The sequence below is a fragment of the Myotis brandtii genome, unplaced genomic scaffold (genome assembly GCF_000412655.1).
Source record: "Myotis brandtii unplaced genomic scaffold, ASM41265v1 scaffold45, whole genome shotgun sequence".
In the NCBI taxonomy this organism is placed as follows: Eukaryota; Metazoa; Chordata; class Mammalia; order Chiroptera; family Vespertilionidae; genus Myotis; species Myotis brandtii.
The window spans coordinates 5301763-5325479 of NW_005367209.1; the positions used below are offsets into that span (position 1 = coordinate 5301763).

At 44.7% G+C, this 23717-nt stretch overlaps 1 protein-coding gene across 1 annotated transcript; it reads right to left on the reverse strand.

Moving 5' to 3' along the window:
* Positions 1-5337: 5337 nt before the first annotated feature.
* On the reverse strand, positions 5338-22662 carry CDS2 (CDP-diacylglycerol synthase (phosphatidate cytidylyltransferase) 2). The gene is made up of 12 exons (XM_014546486.1): positions 22503-22662; positions 21171-21267; positions 20116-20213; positions 19252-19391; positions 17429-17487; positions 15743-15825; positions 11593-11680; positions 10305-10373; positions 9230-9382; positions 7356-7475; positions 6833-6936; positions 5338-6577 (listed from the first exon to the last, which is right to left on the reverse strand). Exons 2-12 carry the CDS (start codon positions 21225-21227, stop codon positions 6448-6450), a joined length of 1101 nt encoding a protein of 366 aa, XP_014401972.1. The 5' UTR covers positions 21228-21267; positions 22503-22662; the 3' UTR covers positions 5338-6447.
* Positions 22663-23717: the final 1055 nt, after the last annotated feature.

Consider the following 23717-nt stretch of genomic DNA (forward strand, 5'->3'; position numbering starts at 1 on the left):
GTCCCGGTTGGGAGCCTTTTTCTCTACAGATAAAAAACCACCTGGATCTATTAGCTGTAACGATGAGGGAGCAAGCGCCAGCCCAGAAGGACGAGAGGGCAAGCCCACTGTCAGTCCCTCCCAGCAGCTGCTTACTAACCACCACAACACGTTCTCCTGATTCCTGCATGGCCATGGCTTCATGAATTAACTGAAGGGGAGAGGCCATGAACACAGTGGCCTTTGGATCTGGTCTTCATTCCCCACTAACACCCAGGAAACAGTTCACAGTCCAGCCGGTAGCTCCGAGCTATTACTATTCCAGTGGCTTGAGAATTTCATAGGTCCTCTTTGTCAACACCATTCCTTCAAAGTGAAGAATCCTCCACCTCACACACACACACTCCCCCACTCCCCATCTCCTTCCAGAAAATGAAATTAAATATTTCCCACTGTCGACTGCCTGTTCTCCCTTCATTCATGAATCACCCACGTGGTCCTTTGCTAACCTACAATCCAACAGGAGTACCCCACATCATCTGCCCTCAGTGGTCACCTGCTTCTCTCCTGTTAATACTTTTAAGAAAGCATGAAACACAAGGCCCCGACTTGTTAGCTTGTCAGGGTGTGGGCAGAGCTTCTAGGCTTCCTGTCTGTACTCTAATCCGCTACAGAGGTGGCTTCTTTCTCCACTCTCTTTGGTTGGAGATGTCCACTCGTACAGGGCACTGCTGCAGGCTCCTGGCTGTGTGTGCAGAGCAAGGCCCTTGGCCAGAGGGGGAAATGGGGTCCTGAGCGAGTCACAGAGAGGCCCTCACCGCCCCCGGAGTTGAGGCACCACCGGCAAGAGGAAAGTCCAGACCAGGGGCAGCAGGAAGTGGGCAAGACCCCAGGCACACCATTCCCGCTAAGTACGAATTTCAAAGCACCCTCACTCCTCATTCCTTTCGTCAGGCTGGCCTTCTAAAGGAAGCACAGCACCCAGCCACCGTGGGTGGGTGTTAAAGTCGGGCTGCTTCTCCCAGGACAGTGCGCCCGCTTTCCTGCGTGCAGGGCAAGTGGCAGTGTAGTGGCCGAGAACTCAGTCTCTGGCATTATAGCAACTTGGGTTCAAATTACCAGCTGGGTGCAACAAAAATAACTACCATTGATTGAGCACTTCCTATGTGCCAGGCACGGTGCTAAAAGCTTACGTACAGCCCTAACCGGTTTGGCTCAGTGGATAGAGCGTCGGCCTGCGGACTCAAGGGTCCCAGGTTCAATTCCGGTCAAGGGCATGTACCTTGGTTGCTGGCACATCCCCAGTAGGGGGTGTGCAGGAGGCAGCTGATCGATGTTTCTCACTCATTGATGTTTCTAACTCTCTATTCCTCTCACTTCCTCTCTGTAAAAAAAATCAATAAAATATATTTTTTTAAAAAAAGCTTATGTGCATTAGCTCATAAAATCCTCACACTAATCCCACAAGGGAGGTGCTGTTATCAGACCCAACGGGGCCAGAGTTGCACTTAGCAACCTCCCAGACCCAGGTCGGTTTGAACCCAACACCTGCCTTCCTAACGGCTGCACTCAGCCTGCCCCGCGGCCTCAGTGATGGTTTGTTCCAGCTGCTCCCTCAGAGCCCCTGCCATGCATTAGCTCATAAAATCCTCACACTAATCCCACAAGGGAGGTGCTGTTATCAGACCCAACGGGGCCAGAGTTGCACTTAGCAACCTCCCAGACCCAGGTCGGTTTGAACCCAACACCTGCCTTCCTAACGGCTGCACTCAGCCTGCCCCGCGGCCTCAGTGATGGTTTGTTCCAGCTGCTCCCTCAGAGCCCCTGCTGCGGACAGCACAGTGAGAGTCTGCCAGGGCTTACTGTCTTGTGAGGTGTCCACGACAGTCACCTGGACACCCCGACTTCGGAAGAACAGGAACCCTGGGTACAAGTGACATCGCCCCTCCCTACTCCACCCTTTTCTCTGCACATAATCACAAGGTGGACACAGATGTGAGTTACCCCAAAAACACAAAAGGCAGTGGTGACACAGGAAGAAGTTCCAGCAATGACTATCACATTGATAGCGAAAATCACTCCCTTACAAAACTGACCTTGGGCAGGCTTCTTAGGGAGCAAGGCCACTGTGCAGTTTTCTGAGCAGTGGTGCTCTTTGCCCTGAGTCGTTCACATCCTCCCCCACCCACCCGTCCACACCAGGGATGTTCCTGGGCCTGCCAGGACTCACTGACAGTCTGAAGATCTGAACTCAAGGACCCACTCGAACTGGCCTCCAGCCAACTCAGCGACGAGCTTAGACTCAAATCACAGGTTTGCTTAATCTCCCTTAAAACATACCTTTGGAATCTTCTTGCATAATGTAAGTCAATTTACAGGATAAGAGGCCCGGTGGGAAAAGATAAATACCATTGAAGTGGTTTCAAAGTCCACTTGTGTAAAGTTAAAAGTTGCATTTCACCCCTTCTGAAAGAGACACTAGTTTCAAACATACATTACAGAACTGTACAACTCTAAATGTTTTAAATATAGTTACTAAAATGTTCAGGATATAAAACTGGCCCCCCCAAAAAAATCAAAAACATAAATAAGGCCCAGGCTGCCTTAAAAGGTTTTACTTGCAGGAGTAAAACGTGTGTATGTCTGTGATGCTGAGGTGGCACGCGCACACAAAGGGAAAGACTTGGGTGTCCTGTGAGTAGTGACAAGGAGAACTCACCAGGTTCCTCAAAAAAAGTAAAAATGGAACTGCCATTTGACCCAGCGATCCTACTTCCGAGAATATATCCTAAGAATCCTGAAACACCAATGAGAAAGAATATATGCACCCCTATGTTCCTAGCAGCATTACTTAAAACAGCTAAGATCTGGAAACAGCCCAAGTGCCCATCAGTAGATGAGTGGATACAAAACTGTGGTACATTTACACCGTGGAATACTTCGTAGCAGTAAAAAAGAAGTAACTCTACCCTTTGCAACAGCATGGATAGAACTGAAGAGCATTATGCTAAGTTAAATAAGCCAGAAAGAGAAAGACAAGTATCACATCAAGTATTACATGATCTCACTCATATGTGGAATCTAATGAACAAAATAAACTGACGAACAAAATAGGACCAGAGACACGGAAGCATGGAACAGACTGACAGATCTCAGAGGGAAGGGGGAGTGGGGGGACGGCAAGAGATTAACCAAAGAACTTACTAATATATGCATATATGCATAATCCATTGACACAGACAATAGTGTGGGGAAGGGCAGGGGCAGGGTGGAGGGGAGAAATGGGAGGGGGGAGGGCACATCTGTAATACTCTCAACAATTAAAAACTCAGCAGGGAGGGTGCCCAGGCTCAGCCCTCTGCAGAAGAGCTCTGGTTGCTGTAACGCCCTTGTTCATCAGCTCCTTTATATCACTTTTTATGAACTAACAGCAACTTAAGCTCCCACCTGTCACAGGTCAGGCCTCCTAAGCTTGCGGGAAAAATGGTGCAAAATTTCAGATGCACTAATGCCACTTTCACAAAGGCAAGTGGGGCTGGGACAATCTAGTCCTTGTCCTGGTGGCAGATGCTACGATGGAGACTGGAGTCCACCAGGTGACCCTCTCTCCCCTCTGGCCCTCAACTTCCTCACCAGCAAGGTGCTCATGGCTCTCATCGATGTACCTCGGAAGGTCGTTATGAGAATGTATAGGATTCAAACTGGAAAACAAAACAAAAATCTCTAAACCAGGCACAGCATTTGGCACAGCATTTATGAATACAAAGCAAGTGGGGAACATAAAGCCATGCATGGGAGTAAGAAACTGAATTCGCGACGAGGGAGGGCACAGTTTCAGTCACATTTTATTTCTCACACACACACAAAATGGATCTGAAGTAAGTTGTTCCATTAAGATCTGCACAGATATGTGTTAAAATAGTCTCTTGAATCTTAATGATGAAATATCACCAATAAATGGGAGAAAGAAAAATGTTGTGCTACATAGACACTGCTTTCCAGACTGCACCCCCCCCCCACCGCCCCCAGGAAACTCCTCCTATCTCACCAGAGAGAATGTGGAGAACTCCAAAAACAAAAACCCCAGCTGACCCCGTGGCATTCTTGCTGGCAGTTCTGGTGAGCAACCACCTTCAGCTTCCCAGGACCCGCAGGACCTCCAACGCCCTATCAGCAACCACTTCCACAAAGAAACGTGCCAGGCACCCTGATCCCAAGGCAGCCCTGCTCACGAGTGACTCGCCTGCTGCTGGGCTCCTGCTGAGATGCCTGCTTCCAAGGACCCCACCATGCCCACAGGGGGCAGCACGAGACAGTGAGGTGCCTTTCTGTCCCAGTTCAGGAGACCAAGTTCGTTCTTCAATAAGAAAACCAGGTTCATTCCTAATCACCACCTTAATTCATTGCTGAGACACTGCCTCATCTTAAGGATAAATATTTAGAAAAGACTGGCAAACAATTGCTTTGGGGGGCCCAGACATGACTCATTACCCACAGCTGCCTCTGCTGACATGACCTTGCTCAGCCAGGATCATGGAAGACTGGAGTTAGAAGAGCTCAGAAAACAAGAACCCAGAGAGGGATTCGTCATGAACCACCCACGGTCCACAGCCAGGACGAAAGCCCAGGCAAGACAAACACACATGTTGTTTTTAAGGGGGACTCAGACCTGAAGAAGAGGAGCCATGTGCTGAAATGGAAGTGAAGGTTCAGAGAGAGGCCACGTCAATGCTGCATGCGTGTGGACGGTCGTGCAGTGACTGTGAGCTGAAACGTCGAGCGGTCTGCCCCAGGATCTGGGCCGCGTGTAAGCTTGGGGAGGCAGGAAGGCTGATTTAAACAAAACAAAACAGACTAGCACCAAGCCAGGTGCTACAGCGAGCCGTCATGCTCATTTGGCAATGAGAACAACCGTGGCACAGAACAACTGAACACATGGGGGCACCGAGTTCTCTCTCCTGTGCCCCCTCCCCAAAGTCAACCTCGTCCCTATAATCAAGAAGGGAAACAAAGTAAATCACAGTCGTTGTTTTTTTAAAAATAAGGTCCCCCGGTAAAATACAAACTACATTTAACTGGTCACATTATATAAAAAGTGTGCATTTAATCTTCAGAATAGTCAAACCTCTAATTGGGTTGGGTTTTCCAGAGTTTTAAGCAGGACTTTGTGATTTCAGTGAAGAAGTCTTGGCAATTGAAATCACTATAAGAAATAAGTGATTTTTAAAACACATACACAATACACATTTGCTCCCAAAGTCAACCTCGTCCCTATAATTAAGAAGGAAAACAAAGTAAATCACAGTCATTTTTTTAAAAATAAGGTCCCCCAGTAAAATACAAACTACACTTAACTGGTCACATTATATAAAAAGTGTGCATTTAATCTTCAGAATAGTCAAACCTCTAATTGGGTTGGGTTTTCCAGAGTTTTAAGCAGGACTTTGTGATTTCAGTGAAGAAGTCTTGGCAATTGAAATCACTATAAGAAATAAGTGATTTTTAAAACACATACACAATACACATTTGCCTCAGGAGCAATATATATATAATACAGCAGCTACGTGGGTGGTCAGTCAGGCAAAGGGGCACAAACAAGAAGCCTTCTGCTCCCTGCCTAACGGGCAAGCCCCAGAGAGGATTCAGCAGCAGCCAGTCCACAGCACAAACATGAACACCATCGTCCCTGAAAAGACAGTGAGTGGACTGCCCCCTAGGAGCCATGTGAGCCTAAACATGGGGGAAGGGGCTCGGTTACAGTACATGCTACTGTATACACTTGAAATATTACAGTGTGGTGTTTTCTACCAGACTATTATAAATAATGTTTCGTGCTCTCTCTCGAGAAAACTTCAGTCTGTGATGAAGTAAGGTGAACCCATATCATAAAGCAGAGCTCAGGTTCCACAGGATTTCATGTGGACAGAATGCTGATCTGAGAATAAGCCTTTGTCCCTCCAGCCCACGACAGGCAGACCCCTGGAGCTCCAGGCAGGACTACAGAGTAGCTCGGGTGAAAGCTCTCCTGGCAAAGACATCCAAGCCGTGCACCTCCTCTCTGCTGGGGAGAAGGGGTAGTACAGGTATGGGGGATGCTGACGGGGTCAGAACACATTAACAGCCACTCCCTGATCAAGCCCAGTTCAACTGATGAGACCAGAAGTACCTGGGCAAAACTGTCTTCCAGGTTTTTAAAACTTCTGTTTAAAAACCCAAATAGTTTCACCCCCATGACTTCTTTCCAACTCAAAGCTATAGTTTACTCACAACCCAAATCATAAGCACATAGACTGTATATACAGAATTTTTTTAAAAACCCACAGATAAAAAAACACTCTTTCAAAAAATTAAAAAAAAAAAAAAGACAGTGAGTTGAAGCCTTGTCATCATTTCAGTCACACCAGCTGGGCTGACCTTGGTGCCCGCTCCCTCGCTCAGTCCTGCTCTCTCAGCCCTGCGTGGCCCCTACTAGTCCTCCGTGGCATCTGTCAGCATCCCCTTGTCGATCAGGTGAGACCTGAGTGTGCTGAAGATGTGGAGCTGCTGTTCTGGCCGCAAGTTCATGAACTGCTGAATCAGCTTGCTTGGGTTCGGGCCCCTGGAAGAGAATGTGATGAAATGCACTGATGGGGGCCCAGCAACTTCTAGGGCTGATTATCCAAGTGGCTGCTTCAACCTCTGGATTCTCTACTAAAGGGGCAGAGGGGCTCGAGAATCCATAAGTAAATAGTAGCAATGGAAAACTGCATTTATATTTGGAATGCTTTTCACTAACACTGAGATATAGCTAAAATTCTAGACTTTCGCCCTATTTAAAAATCCACCAACTTGGTGCAGAGGGAAAGGCATGTACCTGATAAAACTGGCGATGTACACATTGACAAAGGTGGCCATCAGATACTGGCAGTCAAAGCGATCCATGATGCCCCCGTGGCCAGGAATAGTATTGGCAAAGTCCTGTTAGAGGCAGGAGAAGAACTGGTGAGTCTCGCTCAGCCAAGATCAAACCCTGGCCTATGGTCCCACCTCAATGTCCAGCTACTGCCCTGAGTAGCTGAGAGAAACAAGGTGAGAAGTAAGCATTGACTCAAATGCTGAGGCTATAATAGGACACAATCTTAAGTTACAAAATGTTGTTTTTAAGAAAGAGGTAAGATATTAACAAATAAATGGAAAATCCAACTATTGAATTTTCCCGGAAACAATGTCTTTTTATGTAAGCTACCTAAATTCTGTGCACGGGTGAAAGCACACATTAATAGCCTAGTAGTTTGAAGAGGTTGTAGTTGACGGGGTGCGGCAGGAGGAAGAAGGCAGAAGACAGGTGAAGAAGGGCCTGGCTGGTAGACAATGAGAGGAACAGAGGGTTTTCCTACTTTGATTTTGAAGGCTCGTTTGAATCCACTTGCAAAGAATCCTCCAAAGGGGCCGATGAGCGAGGCAAAGGTGGAGAGGGCAATGCTGTGAATCTGGAAAGGGTACATCCGGACGATTTTCTGAGAAGAATAAATGAAGTAAAAGTCAAGATGCCTACAGGCCAGCCTTATTACATGTTAACATAAGTAACTCTTTATGCAATTAACTATATTCCCCCCCCCCACCCTTCCAAAAAACATAATTAGTAAGAAGACTGATTTTTTCAGTCTGCGCCTACGCTCTATCCGCTGAGCCAAACTGACTAGGAGAAGACTAATTTTTTTAAAATCTCTAATGTCTGCTTAATAGAAGACAATAAGATATTCTGCATTTAATTTTTTGATATAGTTTTGGTTGAAGTATATGAAGAAAATCCAGCCTTACACAGATATGTAGTTGGAAAGAGGAAGAGTATTTTGGCACTATCTTTTCAGATAATTATGGGTATTCTTTGACACTACACCAGAATTTGTTAAGTGGTAGTTCCTTACAAATTTGGTGCAATGTGAAATCTGAAATTCTATCAATGACCTTTTATACTCTTAAATTAAAATCCACTGGTCTATCTGGCACTCTGAATGGGTCTTTTACCCATGCCCAACTGTGTGATTCCATGCACTGGCCGTTTAGAAAATACCCTTTACTGGGTTATGTCAACCTTCCAAATGCAGGCACATTTAGCTATACAATGTCAAAACATTACATATTAAAGCTACCACAGATCTTATCAGAAAACCCTTTAAGTATTAGGATGCTGTCAAACTCATAGAAGGCACACACTTTCTAAAATTCTATACTCACATGAAAGCCACATTTTTATCAGCGTTAACAATTACTGTCAGCTGTTTTCCTCGAAGTGACAGGCTCATTTCATTCATTTCCAAGAAAAATGTCTGTCAACTATCCAGTCTAAAACACTATAGTTTGTCAGTTCTTTTCAAGTAAAAATTGTTTCTATGAAAAAGCAGCTAGGTTCCTAGCTGGTTTGGCTCAGTGGGTAGAGCGTCAGCCTGGGGAGTGAAGGGTCCCGGGTTCGATTCCGGTCAAGGGCACATGCCTGAGTTGTGCGCTTGATCCCCAGTAGGGGGCGTGCAGGAAGCAGCCAGTCAATGATTCTCTCTCATCATTTATGCTTCTATCTCTCTTTCCCTCTCCCTCTCCCTTCCTCTCTGAAATCAATAAAAATTTATTGTCTCTCCAGGGGACCCAGTTGGGCCAGGCCCAGGGATAATAACACTGAGAGGCAGCAGAGTAGTCCTCAGTCCCACAGTGGCCACGAACCCACCTCCCAGCCTGCAGCCTGCGGGCGTCTGGAGGAGGCGGCAGGGAGCGAGGAGAAGGAACCTGGGTCGAGAAAGCGACAATAGCAGCCTGGGTTCCTGCCCGTTGGCCCAGGGTTCGCAGGAGCAGCAGCTGCTCATCCTGGTCAGCCAAGCGGCACTCCCACTGTGGTAGCTCCTGCATTGAGTGTCTGGCCCCTAGTGGCCAGTGCGCGTCATAGCAACTGGCCATCTGGTCATTCTGTTCGTTCCGCCATTCGGTTGCTGGACTTTTATTATTTAGGATAGTTGTGACCTCAGAGACCCCCTGAAGGGATCTTAGGGTCCTCCAGAAATCCCCAAAGCACACTTTGAGAATCACTGGTCCTAATGATTTGAAATAGGAAGAAAAGTCTCCTCCTGTCCTCACCGTAAACAGACTTAACAATTCTCCTTCATCCTGGGGCCACAGCTTTGGTGAAGGGAAGGTGGCTTTTCTGAGTGGTGGAGAGGGGGCTCTCTCCTGCAGTCACTATCCCACTGAGGTTAGTTCCCTCCACGGAAGTGGCACATACCCAGCCAATGACCGACTGGATCACCTCAGGAATGTTGTACTCATGTAAGCGAAACAGGTCCGAGGGCTCACAGTCCACAGTGAAGCTGTTGGTGTCATTGTTGTACTCCACAGGGCAGACAAAGCATCTGTACCCAGACATCACATAGGACAGCTGAGGATGAAGAACAGAGAGACAGGCAAAGGAGACAAGTTTGGCCACCCTGCCTGGGCAGCAGACACCTGGTTTGGCCATGTCCCTTACAGTGCCTAGCACCCTCTAACTGCAAGCCACGCGCTGAATAAGAGGTTTAGGTTTCACCACATGTGTATTTTACCTGAACTGGGGGAGGGAGGTCACACCCTGTTGAGGTTGCACACATGCACACTTGCTCAAACATTCCTATGCTGACTGAATCCAGGAAAGACCTGAGGAATGTGGAACGTGACGAAGGAACTATAAGAAATTTCTACCCACGTAGGGGAGCTACAGTCCATTTTCTCAGAATCTCTTAACTAGGCAGGAGGTGGGGGAACTGTATAGGGAGAGGCAGGGAGCCAGGAGGAAGAAAACTGAAGAGCAATAAGGTAAGGAAGCTGACACTGAAGGACAGATGGACAACACACAAAGGGGAGAATGGTCTGGGTCAGAGCAGGGAATGGTGCTCTTAAAAGGGCTGGGAGATCACCCACTATGAGCAGGGCACACAAAGGAGAAAATCTGAGCTGGAGTGGCATATTTCACCCCACCCCTTACTCTCCGGTGCCAATCACCCAGACCTTGACATATCAAATGCCTGGACAAGAGCGCCACCTGCTGAGTGTTGCATGCATGGGCAAGAGAGAAGTACAGGTGCACATGGCCCCTGCTCCTACACTACCAAGACCTTGCTTGAAAACTGGCAGATGAAGACTAGCTGGTGCTGCCTGTGCCAGTTACAGAGTGTGCCATCTGGTGCCCCTCTTCAGAGCAAGGTCCCCATCGAGTAGGACAGAGTCGTTGGCCTTGGGAGACATGCTCTCTAGCCCTGGATAAGCTTCAAAGACGGGTACGAGGCTTCTGTCACTGCCCCACCTAACAGGGAGCCACCACCTACCAGAAGGCCAAACAGCACAGTAGCAAAGAAGCCCCCAATGAAGCCTTCCCAGGTCTTCTTCGGTGACAGCTGTGGACAGAGAACAAGTTCTTAGCAAAGGGCATTTTGATATATTTAGCTTTGGGACAATGAATACTTGTTAAAACTCTCTGTTAACCACCTCACCTTCTAAAATACCTCCATGCTTGGTTTCCTTGTTCCCTGCCTGATTCCCCTCAGTTTTCTTTCTTCAATTGGTCATTCAAATCATTTAATTTAATTATAGAACAGTATACTAATTAAATAGCAATACTCAAATTCATATCAAGCCCCCAAAATATGCTTATATAGTTTATAAAAATATTTTATTTTTTGCTGGAATAAACAAATATTTATGTGCAAAAACATGAACTTGGACCCTAATTTCACATCACATATAAAAATTAACTCAATCAGCCCTGGCCGGCTTGACCCAGTGGATAGAGCATCAGCCTACGGACTGAAGGGTCCCAGGTTCGGTTCAGGCCGAGGGCACATGCCTGGGTTGCGGGCTCGATCCCTGTGGGGCGTGCAGGAGGCAGCCAATCAATGATTCTCTCCTTCTCCCTTCCTCTCTGAAATCAATAAAGAAATATTAAAAAAAAACATTAACTCAATCAGAGGGAAGGCAGGGGAGGGGGGGAGAGGGATATAAGGCAGGGGAGGGGGGGAAAGGGATATAAGAGGTCAACCAAAGGACTTATATGCATGCATATAAGGATAACCAATGGACACAGACAATAGAGGGGTGAGGGCCTGTGCTGGGGGGCAGGAGCAAGCTGGGAGGAGTCAATGGGGGAAAAAGGAGACATATGTAATACTTCCAACAATAAAGAATTTTAAAATAATTAAAAAATAAAAGTAATTAAGAAAAATATTAACTCAAAATAGATCATTATTCATAAAACAGTATAACTCTTTAAATTTACATTTGACTCTATTCCTCCTTAGGCACCAAGTATTTTAGTCTTTATTCATTTTTTTTTCTTTCTATAATCTTTTCCTGAGTTTGAGCAACTCTCATTTTCTCTTTTCTGTCCATTTCTCTTAGTTTTTGAATTTTTGGTATTTGAATTTTCTTTTTAGCTTTTTTTTTTTTCTTGTGGGTAACTGTCGGGGTTTCCCTTTGTTTTTTTCTTTAAAAAAAATGTAGTACCACTTTTCTCCAGGATGACATGAAGACATACACACCAGCTAGATCTCTGTTTCCCAAGCTGAGAGCATCACCCTTCCCTCATGGTGATATTTCATGTTAGGGTGATCCATTTACCTTGATGAGTGGGGTCCGACCAAAGAAGAATCCAAACATATAGGCCATGATGTCATTACAGATCACGCAAGAAATGGGGACAATGAACCTAGGAAATAAACCAAAGGATCAGCACTACCAAGATAATAATACCTCAAAAGTCCACAAAATAATACCATTCATAAACTCCAGTACCAAACAAAATAACTCAGAGTACTTGTTATCCATTAAGACATAACTTTTTTAAAGAGATTTTTAAATTATTATTGGAGAGAGAGAGAGGAGAGAGCGAGAGAGTGAGAGAGCGAGAGAGAGAGAGAGAGAGAGAGAGAGGGGAGAGAGAAACATCGATCGGCTGCCTCCTGCACGCACCCAACAGGATGGAACCCACCACCTGGGTATGTGCCCTGACTGGGAATCAAACCCACCACCTTTTGATGTACAGGAGATGCCCCAACCAACTGAGCCACCCGGCCAGGACAGAAATAACTTTAAAAAAAAATAAAATACCAAACAAGCCCTTCCTACTACCTGGCACATAGCAGACATTCAAACGTTTACTGAATGACTACTGAATAAATAAAAGTGGCATTCTATAAAATGTCATTTATTCTTTTGTCATTATAAAGTAATTATCTACACAATAAAACAAATTTAAACTGTAAAGGAAAGAAAAAAAATAAAAGTTTTCCTTGTTTCTCCCATCCTATCTCCATTCCCCAAAATAGCCACTTGTAAACATTTCTGGTTTTTCTTCTTCTAGTAGTTGCCTCCATAATTCTAATAAGTAATATATTTTATGTCATAATTTATTTTTCTTTCTTTTTTTTTTTTTTTTACTGTGTGTTACTAGGAGCTCTATCTAGTAAGCCCGACCTTTCCCTAGGACAGTGATGATGAACCTTTTGAGCTCGGCGTGTCAGCATTTTGAAAAACCCTAACTTAACTCTGGTGCCGTGTCACATATAGAAATTTTTTGATATTTGCAACCATAGTAAAACAAAGATTTATATTTTGATATTTATTTTATATATTTAAATGTCATTTAACAAAGAAAAATCAACCAAAAAAATGAGTTTGTGTGTCATCTCTGGGTTCGCCATCACTGCCCTAGGACTACCCTGAGGGTAAAACCACATCCACACACACCTAGGTTTCTTCTCTGCCTCCCCCTGCTGGTCTGGTCATCCCCATCATGAAACCAGTTGTGGGGGAGAGTAGGGCACAGTTTCCACACTTGTGCCATCACCCTCCTCTCCTCACTCTCCACTAACAGTCACTTTTTTTAAATTTTCTCTATTACAGACTTATGCATAAATCTCAATTTCCTGGCCCATCAACTATAAGCAACATTTTTGGACTTCCTGTTTGTTAAGGAGGGAATTAGAGCATCTGTATTCCCCCAACCCCCACAACACTGACTTCATGGAGGCTTCTAGCACATATTCTCTGCTCTGCAGCTATAATTAAGTCTTATAGGTTGAGTCTGAAAACCAATAACTAGAGATTTTAATAACTGTATTACTCACTGTAGAAAAAAATGGTATATCTGGCCCTAAAGATAGGACTTAGCATGTGCCACTGTTAAGAAACACCTAACAGAAACTGAAAGAAAGGGAAGGAGCTGTATGCCCTAACCATAATACCTATAACATTTATATAAGCTAGTCTCTGTTCTAACACTTTACATGTATTTAGTAATTTATTCCTCAGGAGGTAGGGGATACTATACCCTCATTCTGAGATCTAGAAACAAAAGCGCAAGCTGGGGTCTTACCCACAATACTTTAGTACCTCTCTTATATACCCTAGGCTAGGCCACCCACACCTCTTCACTAAGACCAGCCAGCTTCTTCCACCAGCCTGCTAATTTCTATCAATGCTGACAGATTTCCTGTTGAAACTGTGGAAGGCTGTTGGACAGGCATGAGCAGAACAAGGACAGTGGGCCAGGTACAGATGGTCATCAGGGCAGAAAGCCCTGGGTGCCCAGCAACAGACAAAACTGGGAAAACAAGATCCTCGCCCCCAGGGTAACCTTTCCTCCCCTAGCATATCACTGGTCACGTGGTCACTTCAGACCTCCTAACCTTTCTTATAGCTGGTAGGTAATGCAGTTTGGACCTTTCCTCCCCTGGCCTGTTGCTAGTCCTGTGGTAGCCCTTAAGCATTAAGACTACAGAACAATGAAGTTTTGACCCAAACCAAAACACATCTAGGTTCCAGTTGTGTTTCAACTCCAGGCACAGAAAAGCAACAAAACCAAACAAATGATGCCACGATGACCTCAGGACCAGCTGCACTGACTAATGACCCCCCTGGCCTGGCACTGATCAATCGTAGAGACCCTGACCCTGAAGGACACACCTGGAAAGCTGATGAATGAATATTCTACTGAGATCTTCCCCTGAGATCTCCCCTCAATTCCCCACCTCAAAAGCCTTTAGGACAGAGGACCCAGCATGCTCTTCCTCCTCTTTCTCCCCAGGCTTGTTACCTTTCCCCTTCTCTCTCCTAAGCTCCAAGGGCCCTTCTTTTGCCTCTGTAACTTGTTTCCGGAGCCCATTTCTTCTACCACTCACTTCTACTTCAGTGACTTTCTAAATAAACTTTCTCTCATAGTTGAGGTCTTGGCTCTGAATTCTTTCTTAGCCAGAACTCAAGGATCAAGGTCACTGAGTCTGACTCCACCAGTCTAACACCTGGTGCCGTTCTCACCACCACCAAAAAACTACTGCATTTCTGGAATAAAATCTACTAAGTAACAGTACAGTCATGTGCAGTTTAACTATGGAGATACCATTCTGAGAAATACAGTGTTAGATGATTACATCCTTATACCAACGTCATAGAATGCACTTACACAAACCTAGATGGTGTAGCCTGCCATACACCTAGGCTATAGCCTATTGCTCTATAGGGGAGGAAAAATAATTTTCCCTCTACCCTTCTGGGCTTTTAGCTGACACATTCCTGTAATAATAGGAGAAAAACAAAAATTTAAAAACATGTATACCAGGAAAACTGAGTAACTGGCCAAAATGGCTGAAACAACTACATGAAATAGCATCTTCAGCTGAAGACAAAAGAAGATACTAGGGATGGGGGGAGTCGGTTATAGGCTATCAGGGAGAGCAAAATAAACAAGAGTAAGGTGTTATGCAGATTTAAGTCCATTTGTTCTCTTCTGCCTCAATAACAATTTGTAGAAACAATGTTATCCCCCTCCTCCTGGTACAGCAGGGACCCTTACAAGTGGAGATTTTCCCCTACAAATGTAAATGTATTTTACAAAAGGTAACTTCTACTTGGTTTTCAGAGCTTATCCCAAGTCTGATATTTCTTAAAATTAACCAGCCTAAAATAATCCTATGCCAAGTAGAGATATTTGGGGTTGACACACTCTGTTCCCCGATACCTCCTAGGCTACAAATCTGTACAGTATGCTACTGTGCTGAATACTGTAGGCAATTATAACACAATGGTAAGTATCTGTAATGCATCTCACTACGACTTCACTAGGCAATAGGAATTTTTCAGCTCCATTGGAGCCATCAGTGTATGCATTCATCATTGATCAAAACGTTCTTAAGCAGCACATGACTGTACAAATTCTTTTGACATGTTGCCAGATTCCATTTGCTAACAGTTTATTTTGAATAGTTTATCTATAATAATAAAAGAAATCAGTTTATCATTCTTGTTTCTCCCTCCACATGCTTATCAGCTTTAGTATTAAGGGCTAGATAAAACTAAGTTTTATCTAGTTATTTTCTATAGTTATTGATCTATTCAAATTTTCTTCTTCATGACATTTAGTAGTTGACATTTTGTCAGAAAGTCATAAAAATTTCTTCTAAGATTTCAAATTGGTGCCATACAGTTGCATTATCTTTGATTCTTTAAATATCCCTATACCTCTTCATCTAGAACCGTGGTTCTCAAAGTGTAGGTCCTAACCAGCAAAACTAGCATCACCTGGGAATGCCTAGAAATTCAAATTCTCAAGCCCCACCCCAGATGTACTAAAGCAGAAACTCAAGAGGTGGGACTCAGCAACCTGTGTTGTAACCACCGCAAGGGGAGAACCATTGGCTTAGAAGGTAAGGCACCTGTACATGGGAAACACCTACTAAATAAAAGGGAAAATTATTTCACTCTCATCACTCACCAGATCATTCCCTCAAACAGGTTGTGGATAACGAGATGTGACTGGGTGACAACAATCAGTAGCGTTACGTGGGTCCAGCCAAACTGCAAAAGAAGAAAAAGAGTCAACATTACCTATCGGTTTACCTTGAAAGGAACTTCAATTAACAGGCAGTACCAAATAGAAAATTGCTGAGAAACAGGTAGGAAAGATATTTGCTTCTGCACCTCTTATTAGAAGGGAAAAGGCACAAAACAGGCCTCTGGGAGAAATTGTGTTCCCCCAGCTACTATCCCCATCACGTCAGGACCACATGGCTCACTAGAGAGTAAGTCCTCTGTGCTCTGAAAGCCTGGGTACTTCTAAGTATTTATTGAGTGCTTGGGGCACTCAGAGAAGGAATATGTTCAAATTGAGAAAGTGATGTAAGATATCTGTGAACAGTGCCTGAGGCATGGAGGCAGGATGGTAAGAAAGCAGAAAATTCCTTGGCAAGTGGAATGAGGGAAATTGAGACAAATAGTTCAACAAGGCTGAGCAATGTTAAACAAGGCCCGCTAATAAATCCCAAGATCTTATCTTCCCTAACCGAGGACACTTAGGAGCAAATGGTTTACACTTCTCCTCCCCAACGAAAGAGCGAGTAGCTTAAATCACACTAGTCAAGGAGAGAGATAACAGAGATCCAGATAGTGCCATTAGGGGTAGCCAAACCCAAAAACAGATGAAGTCAGGAGAATAAATAGCAAAACAAACAAAAATGAGAGCCAGACAAATCCAAGATAAAAAATAAAGCAGTGAAGCTGACCAGAGAATGAACCCAAACTCCCTATATGCTCATTTTGATGCATCAGTATATTAAAGAACACACCTGGAGAACTGTTGACTATTCTGTTGAGACCCTCCATGAGACCTCCCTAAAATTCCTGCCTCAGAAAACAGATATAAACACTAAGACAAAGGACTCAGTGTGCACTCTCCCTTGAGCATGCTTGTGGCTCTTCTTTCCTGAGGTGTACACTTTTGCTTTCTTTCTTCTAAGCTCTAAAGGTCCCCCAGGAGACTTGCAACCAGGGGAATGGCGGGCAGTGGCAGCTTATCCAGGGCTAACCCCCTGAACCTATTTCCAAGGGCCCTCCTTTTGCCTCTGTAACTTGTTTCCTGAGTCCACGCAGCCCAGCATGGCTCACTTCTGCCACTTCTGTTACTGTAATTTCCTTTATTGTGTCTAGGCAACTCCTGTTGCTGCCTTTTCTATCTTAAGCCTTTCCTTTGTTTCACTCTCCCCAGCTTTAATAAACATACTCTCAAAATCACCTTGACTAAAATCATGAAATCTTTCTTACATGAAGTCAAGAACCCAAACATTCCAGATTGTGCCAGGGCAGACCTGGCTTGGTCCCGGTCTCTTTCTAGTAACAGTGTCACCTTGAACCTTACCTGGAGCCCACCTTCTTCAGGACCTAGTGGAGAAATTGGTTAAATTAACTGGTGTAAATTAAGTAACAGTGATTGGATCTACTAGTAAGTGGATGTACAGTTGCCAAACTTAATCAGGCCCTCTTCTTTCGTGCTCTGGGTTCCAGATACATACAGAACAGACTGCACTTGAGCTTTGATTTCTTAAGGAAAAGATGAAACGCCTGTTGAGTTTTTATAGAATTTCATTTAAGCCAAGCCTCTGACATACACACATATTTCCCTTACCATGTAGAACTGCAGACGGTAATGCTTCTTGACCAAACTCAATACAAACATGCAGAATCCTGGTTTGAGGAGGGAGGAGAAAGAGCAAAATTAATCACATTCTGCATTTACCTTTGTCCTAGTCATTTCCTTTAGCTGTGTACATGATTGTGATTGTGATCCTTTGGCTAATTTCCTGGCAGCACCTAATCAGTGCACAATCCCAAACCCCGGGAAGGGGAGGGGAGAAGAAGACGCAAACTAATTCTTCAGATAGCAATCAGAAGGGGAAAAAATGACTCCTTCAAGACAATCAAAGGAAGGCACTATCTTTAAATCTTGTAGACTACTAAATTCAGGTTGTTGTTCACCAGATAAGAATATTTTGATCCTCCAGCAGGCACCAGCAAAGTCAGGCCAGATGCCTGATTTTATAACTAAAATTTTATTGAAACAAAGCTATACCCATTTGTTTACATATTGTCTATGGTTACTTTTGTGTTACAAGGGCAGATTGGAGAGTTGCAACAGAGACGTTGGGCCCCCAAAATCTGAAATATTGATTATCTGGACTTTTAAGAAAAAGTTTTTTACCCCTGTCCCAGAGAAGAGGTCTGGTGAACAGAGGATCCATCAGGTATGGAGTAGAAGCCACCCTTGTCTTTGATGCATATGGTGGCAAAAAATATCTGCAGCCTCCACCCACTTTTCCAGGAAGGAAAAGGACTTCCCATAAGTGTGCTAGGCCCCTCAAAAGCAGTTCTGCCCAGAAGAGAGCACATCGCTGCTCCAGACACCACTGACCTCCCGCTGGGGGACTGCTTTTATGTTCTGAGACATATCCTCAATGTCTGCAGACTCCTTAGCAGTGAATTTTGTATCTTAATACCCAGGTGTCATTCGGAGCTGATTAAAAATAGGTCAGACAAATTTAGGCCAGAACAACTTTCTCAGGTGCCTCAAACCAGCGTTAAAGGCAACTATGAAAATCACTAGCACTAACAGAATGAGAGTTCAGTCTGAACTGAGTTTAGATTGACCAGCACTTCACTGTCTCCCAAGTTTTAATGTATCCGATTTAATCCTCAGGAAGTCCACAGTTTCAGCTCTAGATTAAAAAAGAGCTCACTGAAACTCAGAATGACTAAGCTTCCAGGCTCTCTGAGGTCAGTCTTTGAAAATCCAAATCAGTAAAATTTCTACCACTCTGCATGTCTGTCCTTCAAGGTGTTCTCCTAAGAAGACGCTCCTAAAGGTGGCTGACCGTTTCTATCTTTTTTGGGGGAAAGGGGTGAGAGGGGGTGGCTGACTTCTAAGTTATTAAAACACGTGGCTTTTCTGTATACAATTTTAACTTTATGTCCTATTAGAATTTTGTTTATGCAAAAACATAAGCATGAATGTATAAAAATAGTGTATTCTTTTGTAACCTGCCTTCTAGATTCCCTCTCAAATAATGGAATACTTTTATATTTCCATATTTTAATATTTCAATAAATCCAAGCGGTTCATGTTGGGGGAGAAAAAGAAAAGGTGGTTTTTGTTTTGGTTACACTGCAGAATCTCTGCCAATAGGAGTTAGGACAGGACCATGCTGTGCTGTCTTCCAACAGAGGCTGCAACACAGGGACAGGTGGCACCGACTGCAGTCCCCACACCCACAAAGCCGCTCAGTCCCACTTCTCTTACTGAAGAGCTGTTACAGCTCACTAAGGCAGAGCCCTCAGCTCTGCTCCCCTGCACAATCAGAGTTAACATCCTCAAAGCTTTACATTAACCAAGAAACTCCCCATTTCCTACAGCGGACACACAAAACAAGAACTCGTGAGCCATTCAATGCATACCTATCAGGTAGAGAGTAAAGGAAATGAACCGGTGGTATTTGCTGAGAATCCTCAAAGGCTCCTCTCTCTGGACCAGCGTGAAGAAATAATCCGTCACTGTTTCACCGTAGAAGAAATAATTTACACACAGTAAGAAGTACCTGTAAATGAAGACAGGTCACTGCGGTGGGGAGCACTTGCGGCCTGTCCTTACAGGGAGGCTGTCAAGGAACCAGAGGAGAGGACCAGAAGAACAGTCCCCCAACCCTCAGGACCCCCTGTTCTCAGTGACACTGTAGGTGAGAAGCTTGTCTAGAAACTTATGGCAGCTTTCATTCATCCTCCATTTATCACAAACCTGGGACTCGGTTTTTGCCCCTTTTGTAGAGTCTCTATACCTAACCTGAGAACACTCAACCCCTAAGATAATGCTCCAAAACACGCCTCATCCTGCCTCCCGGTCTTATTGCCACTCTTTCCAACAGGAACCCTGAGTGCCTATCAGGTTGCCACCTATCTGCTTTGCTCCTGTCTCTTCCCTGCCTGGCCATCCTCTTCACTTATCTCTCTTCACTCACTGTTCAAACACCATTTTCTTCATAAAACCCTGCCCGACCTAACATGATATCTGCCCCTGCGGCACTTACTTCTATAGCATGTCAGCCACTCTGCTTTCTTCTGAGGAAGATTCCAGGTTGCTAATAGCTACTAAAGACTCCTTCAAGACCAGCCATATAGTCTGGCCTATGAAATACTCGGGTCTCAAAGGTGCTATGCAAGCCTGTGGCCATCACTCCTCTCCCACCCACCACCACTGTAAATATCTACCACAAAACACTTATCATCCAAATCTGTTATGGGTCCCTAAGGGGCTGGAGAGCTTACCAGCTGAGGGTCCTGAACCAAGGTAGTTCATAGGAGTGGTAGACATTGTAGCCAATAGTGATAATCTCCTGGAAACACTTTATCTGAACACACATCACCTGCAGGACATACAAGAATTAGACCACCTGATATGATCTTTGGAAAAAGAAACCAACAGGTCATGGGCCTTCAAGAAAAACCACTGTATTTAAGAAAAATGTCAGTCCCTCAGTGATTCAACTCTTTTCTCTCTCACTCCATCCCACATGGCAAGGTAGCCTTTTATGTCACACAGAATAGATCCAATTTCTCACAATAAATACATGCTCCTGAAGTTTCAATTAACTTTTTACTCCATAACCTCCCAGGACTCAATAGTTTCTTCCCTTTTTGACTTTGCATACAAATACTCAAAAAGCCCCAGCATCTATGCTCCTCAGTCAGTTGTTAGTCATCTGACCCTGTCCATGACAATGGGACGAAGAGAGAAGCACGGTGGGCTGGGATTTCTTATGAAAGGCCTAAGCCAATGAGTGAGGCCCCAGGAAAATAAACAAAACCAAGAATCACAGTCAGGTTAGGGGTCACAATATAATCAAACAGTTGAAACAATAAAATCAAATTTTAAAATGAAGAGGCGTCTTCTGGCCGTAGTTCAGTGGTTGAGCGTCAACCTATGAACCAGGAGGTCACGGTTCAATTCCCGGTCAGGGCACATGCCGAGGTTGCAGGTACAATTCCCAGTGTGGGGCATGCAGGAGGCAGCCGATCAATGATTCTCACTTCTCTCTCTCTCTCTCCCCCTTCCTCTGAAATCAATAAAAATATATTTTTTTAAAAAAATAAATAAAATGAAATGAAGAGGCATCTTTAACCACATACAACTGGCCTAGGCCCATGTCCCTGCACTTGGCTGCTAAAAAGTAAGAAGCCACAGACATTTTAAGAAAGAAATATTCTGTGAAGCCTGGACCCCAAATGAGTCCCAGAACTAACCCAGCACCTGGCTCTTCAGATGGCCGATTCTGCACGACAAACTGAAGGTAGAACTAAAACAGTATGCAAATGGCACTTACAATCATCATTAAAACCATTGGTCCCAGGTAAATGATGATGAAGAAAAATGCAATCATGGCCAAAGTCAGGATGCCTCTCACCCACCAGTTCTTCCATCTAAGTTAGAGAGGAGGGAAGGAGAAAGCACGTTAGAAGCCCAGAAATAACTGAAACACAAACTCAAGGGGGTAGCTCTTCCTGGGAGGAGAGGGCCTGAGGTTAGCCTTCCAGGAGCACCTCCTTCACCCAGACGACAAACTAGCCACATGCTGGTGGGAGCAGGGCCGCTAGAGACAATGCCTCACCCACACCAAACTCAGCTAGTGCTCCAAGAGCCACACCTAAGTTATGTCTTAACGAAGGAATCGGGCAAAAAATTCCAAAGGAAACGTGGTGCCCTCTACTTCTGAATCTACTTGGACAGCTTCTGTGGCTGTCTCTATCCACAAAAACACACAACTATAAACATTTTCCTGCAGCAGAATCTTACATCACTCTGCGCCTGCATCGTTGTGGTGATAACAACATTAAACAGTGATAGTAACAGGTATCACAATTACGCACCTGGCACCTTTATAAGGACTTTACATATATTAATTCACTCAGCCCTCAACACTTCTAGTTCTTACAGACGAGGAACTGGGTGCACAGGCCATATGACCCTGAAGTGGTTAAGCTGGGACTGAACCCAGGGAGCTGGCTCCAGAACCCATCCCCTGAACCACTGCACAATACCACCTTTCAAAGGACACGTGTGTGGGAGGCACCACAGAAACACTTTTAGACAATGTTTTGGGGTCTTATAGTTTGTGTTTTCAACCTACCCACATAGCTGGTGTTGGAGGGATCAGAGTCTCAGGGACCAGAATTTCAACCCTGGATTCACCCAAGTTAAGACATTTCTCAATTCTTCCAGGAGAATTTTTAAATGTCCATAAGGACATGCAGGGGGAAAGGGAAAACTAAACTTTGAACTACAAACTTGGACTCCTCTGTGAAAAGCAGTCCACCCATCAGTCAAACCCCAGGGACCATTTCTCCACATGTGCTGTGTCAGCAACACTGCCCACCACCACCCCACTGTCCACCCTTTTGTCCTCCTCGGACTTCCCCTCCCAGCCCAGCCTAGAGCACCATTCAAATGCCAGACCCCTCCAGGCTGTGCTCGCAGTTGCTGTTAAGATGACTAACACTCAATGAAGCCTTGGGCAGAGGCAGGGGAGACTATGGCAACGCCAGTGGACAGAAGTGGACTCCCACAAGATTGTGGGCTCTCTGAGGGGCCTGGGTCTTCCATGGCACTTGGACAGGCAACACGGCGTCCAACAAGCACCCACATCAAGCCAGGTTACCTTGAAGACAAGTTGGAAAGGGCCCTATTGAGGACCTCTGGGGTATCGTCTGCGGAGGTTACTAGGGGAGCAGCTTCCGCACGGTTCTCACTGTCAGATGCAGTCTCTCCATCTGCCTTTACTTCTGGTTCTGACTCCTACACAGCAGAAAAACAGAGGAGGAAAAGGTGAAAAATGTAGGATACTAAGAAGTACATACCTGTCATAGGAGATCTGTGGGCAAAGACCCAAATTGGGCCTGAGGACCTGGCATTGTCAGGTGACATAACAGATGGGACTCACAGCGATCCTGACACAGTTCTGACATGTGCCAAGGTGGCCCGCTCTCTACTGCAAGAGCGACATGCACCTGCACCTCAGGATGATGGGCAACAGCCACAGTCTACACAATGCCCATTGCCTGGCAGAGAATAGTCCAGAAGAGGGAGAGAGGGGCTCCTTCATACCCAAAGAATGCAAAAGGTGGCTGTGACTAGATTTCATCTGGACCTCATTCCTGATCCTACTACTCAGAGCTTTTATTTCTTAAGGGAATTTAGCATAGTTGCTGTGAGAAGAGGTGGGTGAGAAATCAAATCACATAGAATTAGACAGTAACAACAATATTACTTAGTATCTGAATAGCCCTTCACAGTTTTTAGAGCGTTTCCCATACCTGTGAACCTCAGAGCAGTTCTGGGAGGAAGGGAAGAAACAAAAAGATCCCTATTTACAAATGAAGACCCGGACTCTGAGGAGCTCCATGGCTGGCCCCAAATCTCCTGTTAGCCCAGGTCTTCTGAATTAAGTTTGTTCATCCCACTAGATTTCCTTTTATTCAAGCATCTTGGAGTCCATTTTATTTTTTCAATAAGAAATTCAAAATGAAATAAACTAGAAATGGCAAAAGGATGTTTTACCACATCTTTAAAGATTCCATTATGTATGTGTGCAAACATATTTAAGTTTGAATTAGGGAAATTTGAATTTCCCAAACTAGTAAATATATGAAATTGAGAACCGTTTTTATGTTTACTGGCCATCTGGATGTCTTCTTTTGTGAAGTGTCTGTCAAGTCACTGGCTAGTTTCCTACTGAGTTTTCTGCCTTCCGTTCATTGATTTGTAGGAACATTTTATACATCCCAGATTTAAGTATTGCGTCACTAATACGTTCTCCCAGCCTTCTCTAAACCCAGCCCCACCCCAGTCATTCCCTCTAACACTCAGACCTTCT

Bases quoted from the DNA above. Each gene is read 5' to 3' on its own strand.
- CDS2 (XM_014546486.1), bottom strand. From the start codon at position 21,227: ATGATTGCATTTTTCTTCATCATCATTTACCTGGGACCAATGGTTTTA. The intron at 20,214-21,170 runs GTAAGTGCCATT...TATGTCCTGCAG, and splicing joins CAATGGTTTTAATGATGATT to GTGATGTGTGTTCAGATAAA. The intron at 6,937-7,355 runs GTAGGAAAACCC...TGCCTCTAACAG, and splicing joins AACGAGCCTTCAAAATCAAA to GACTTTGCCAATACTATTCC.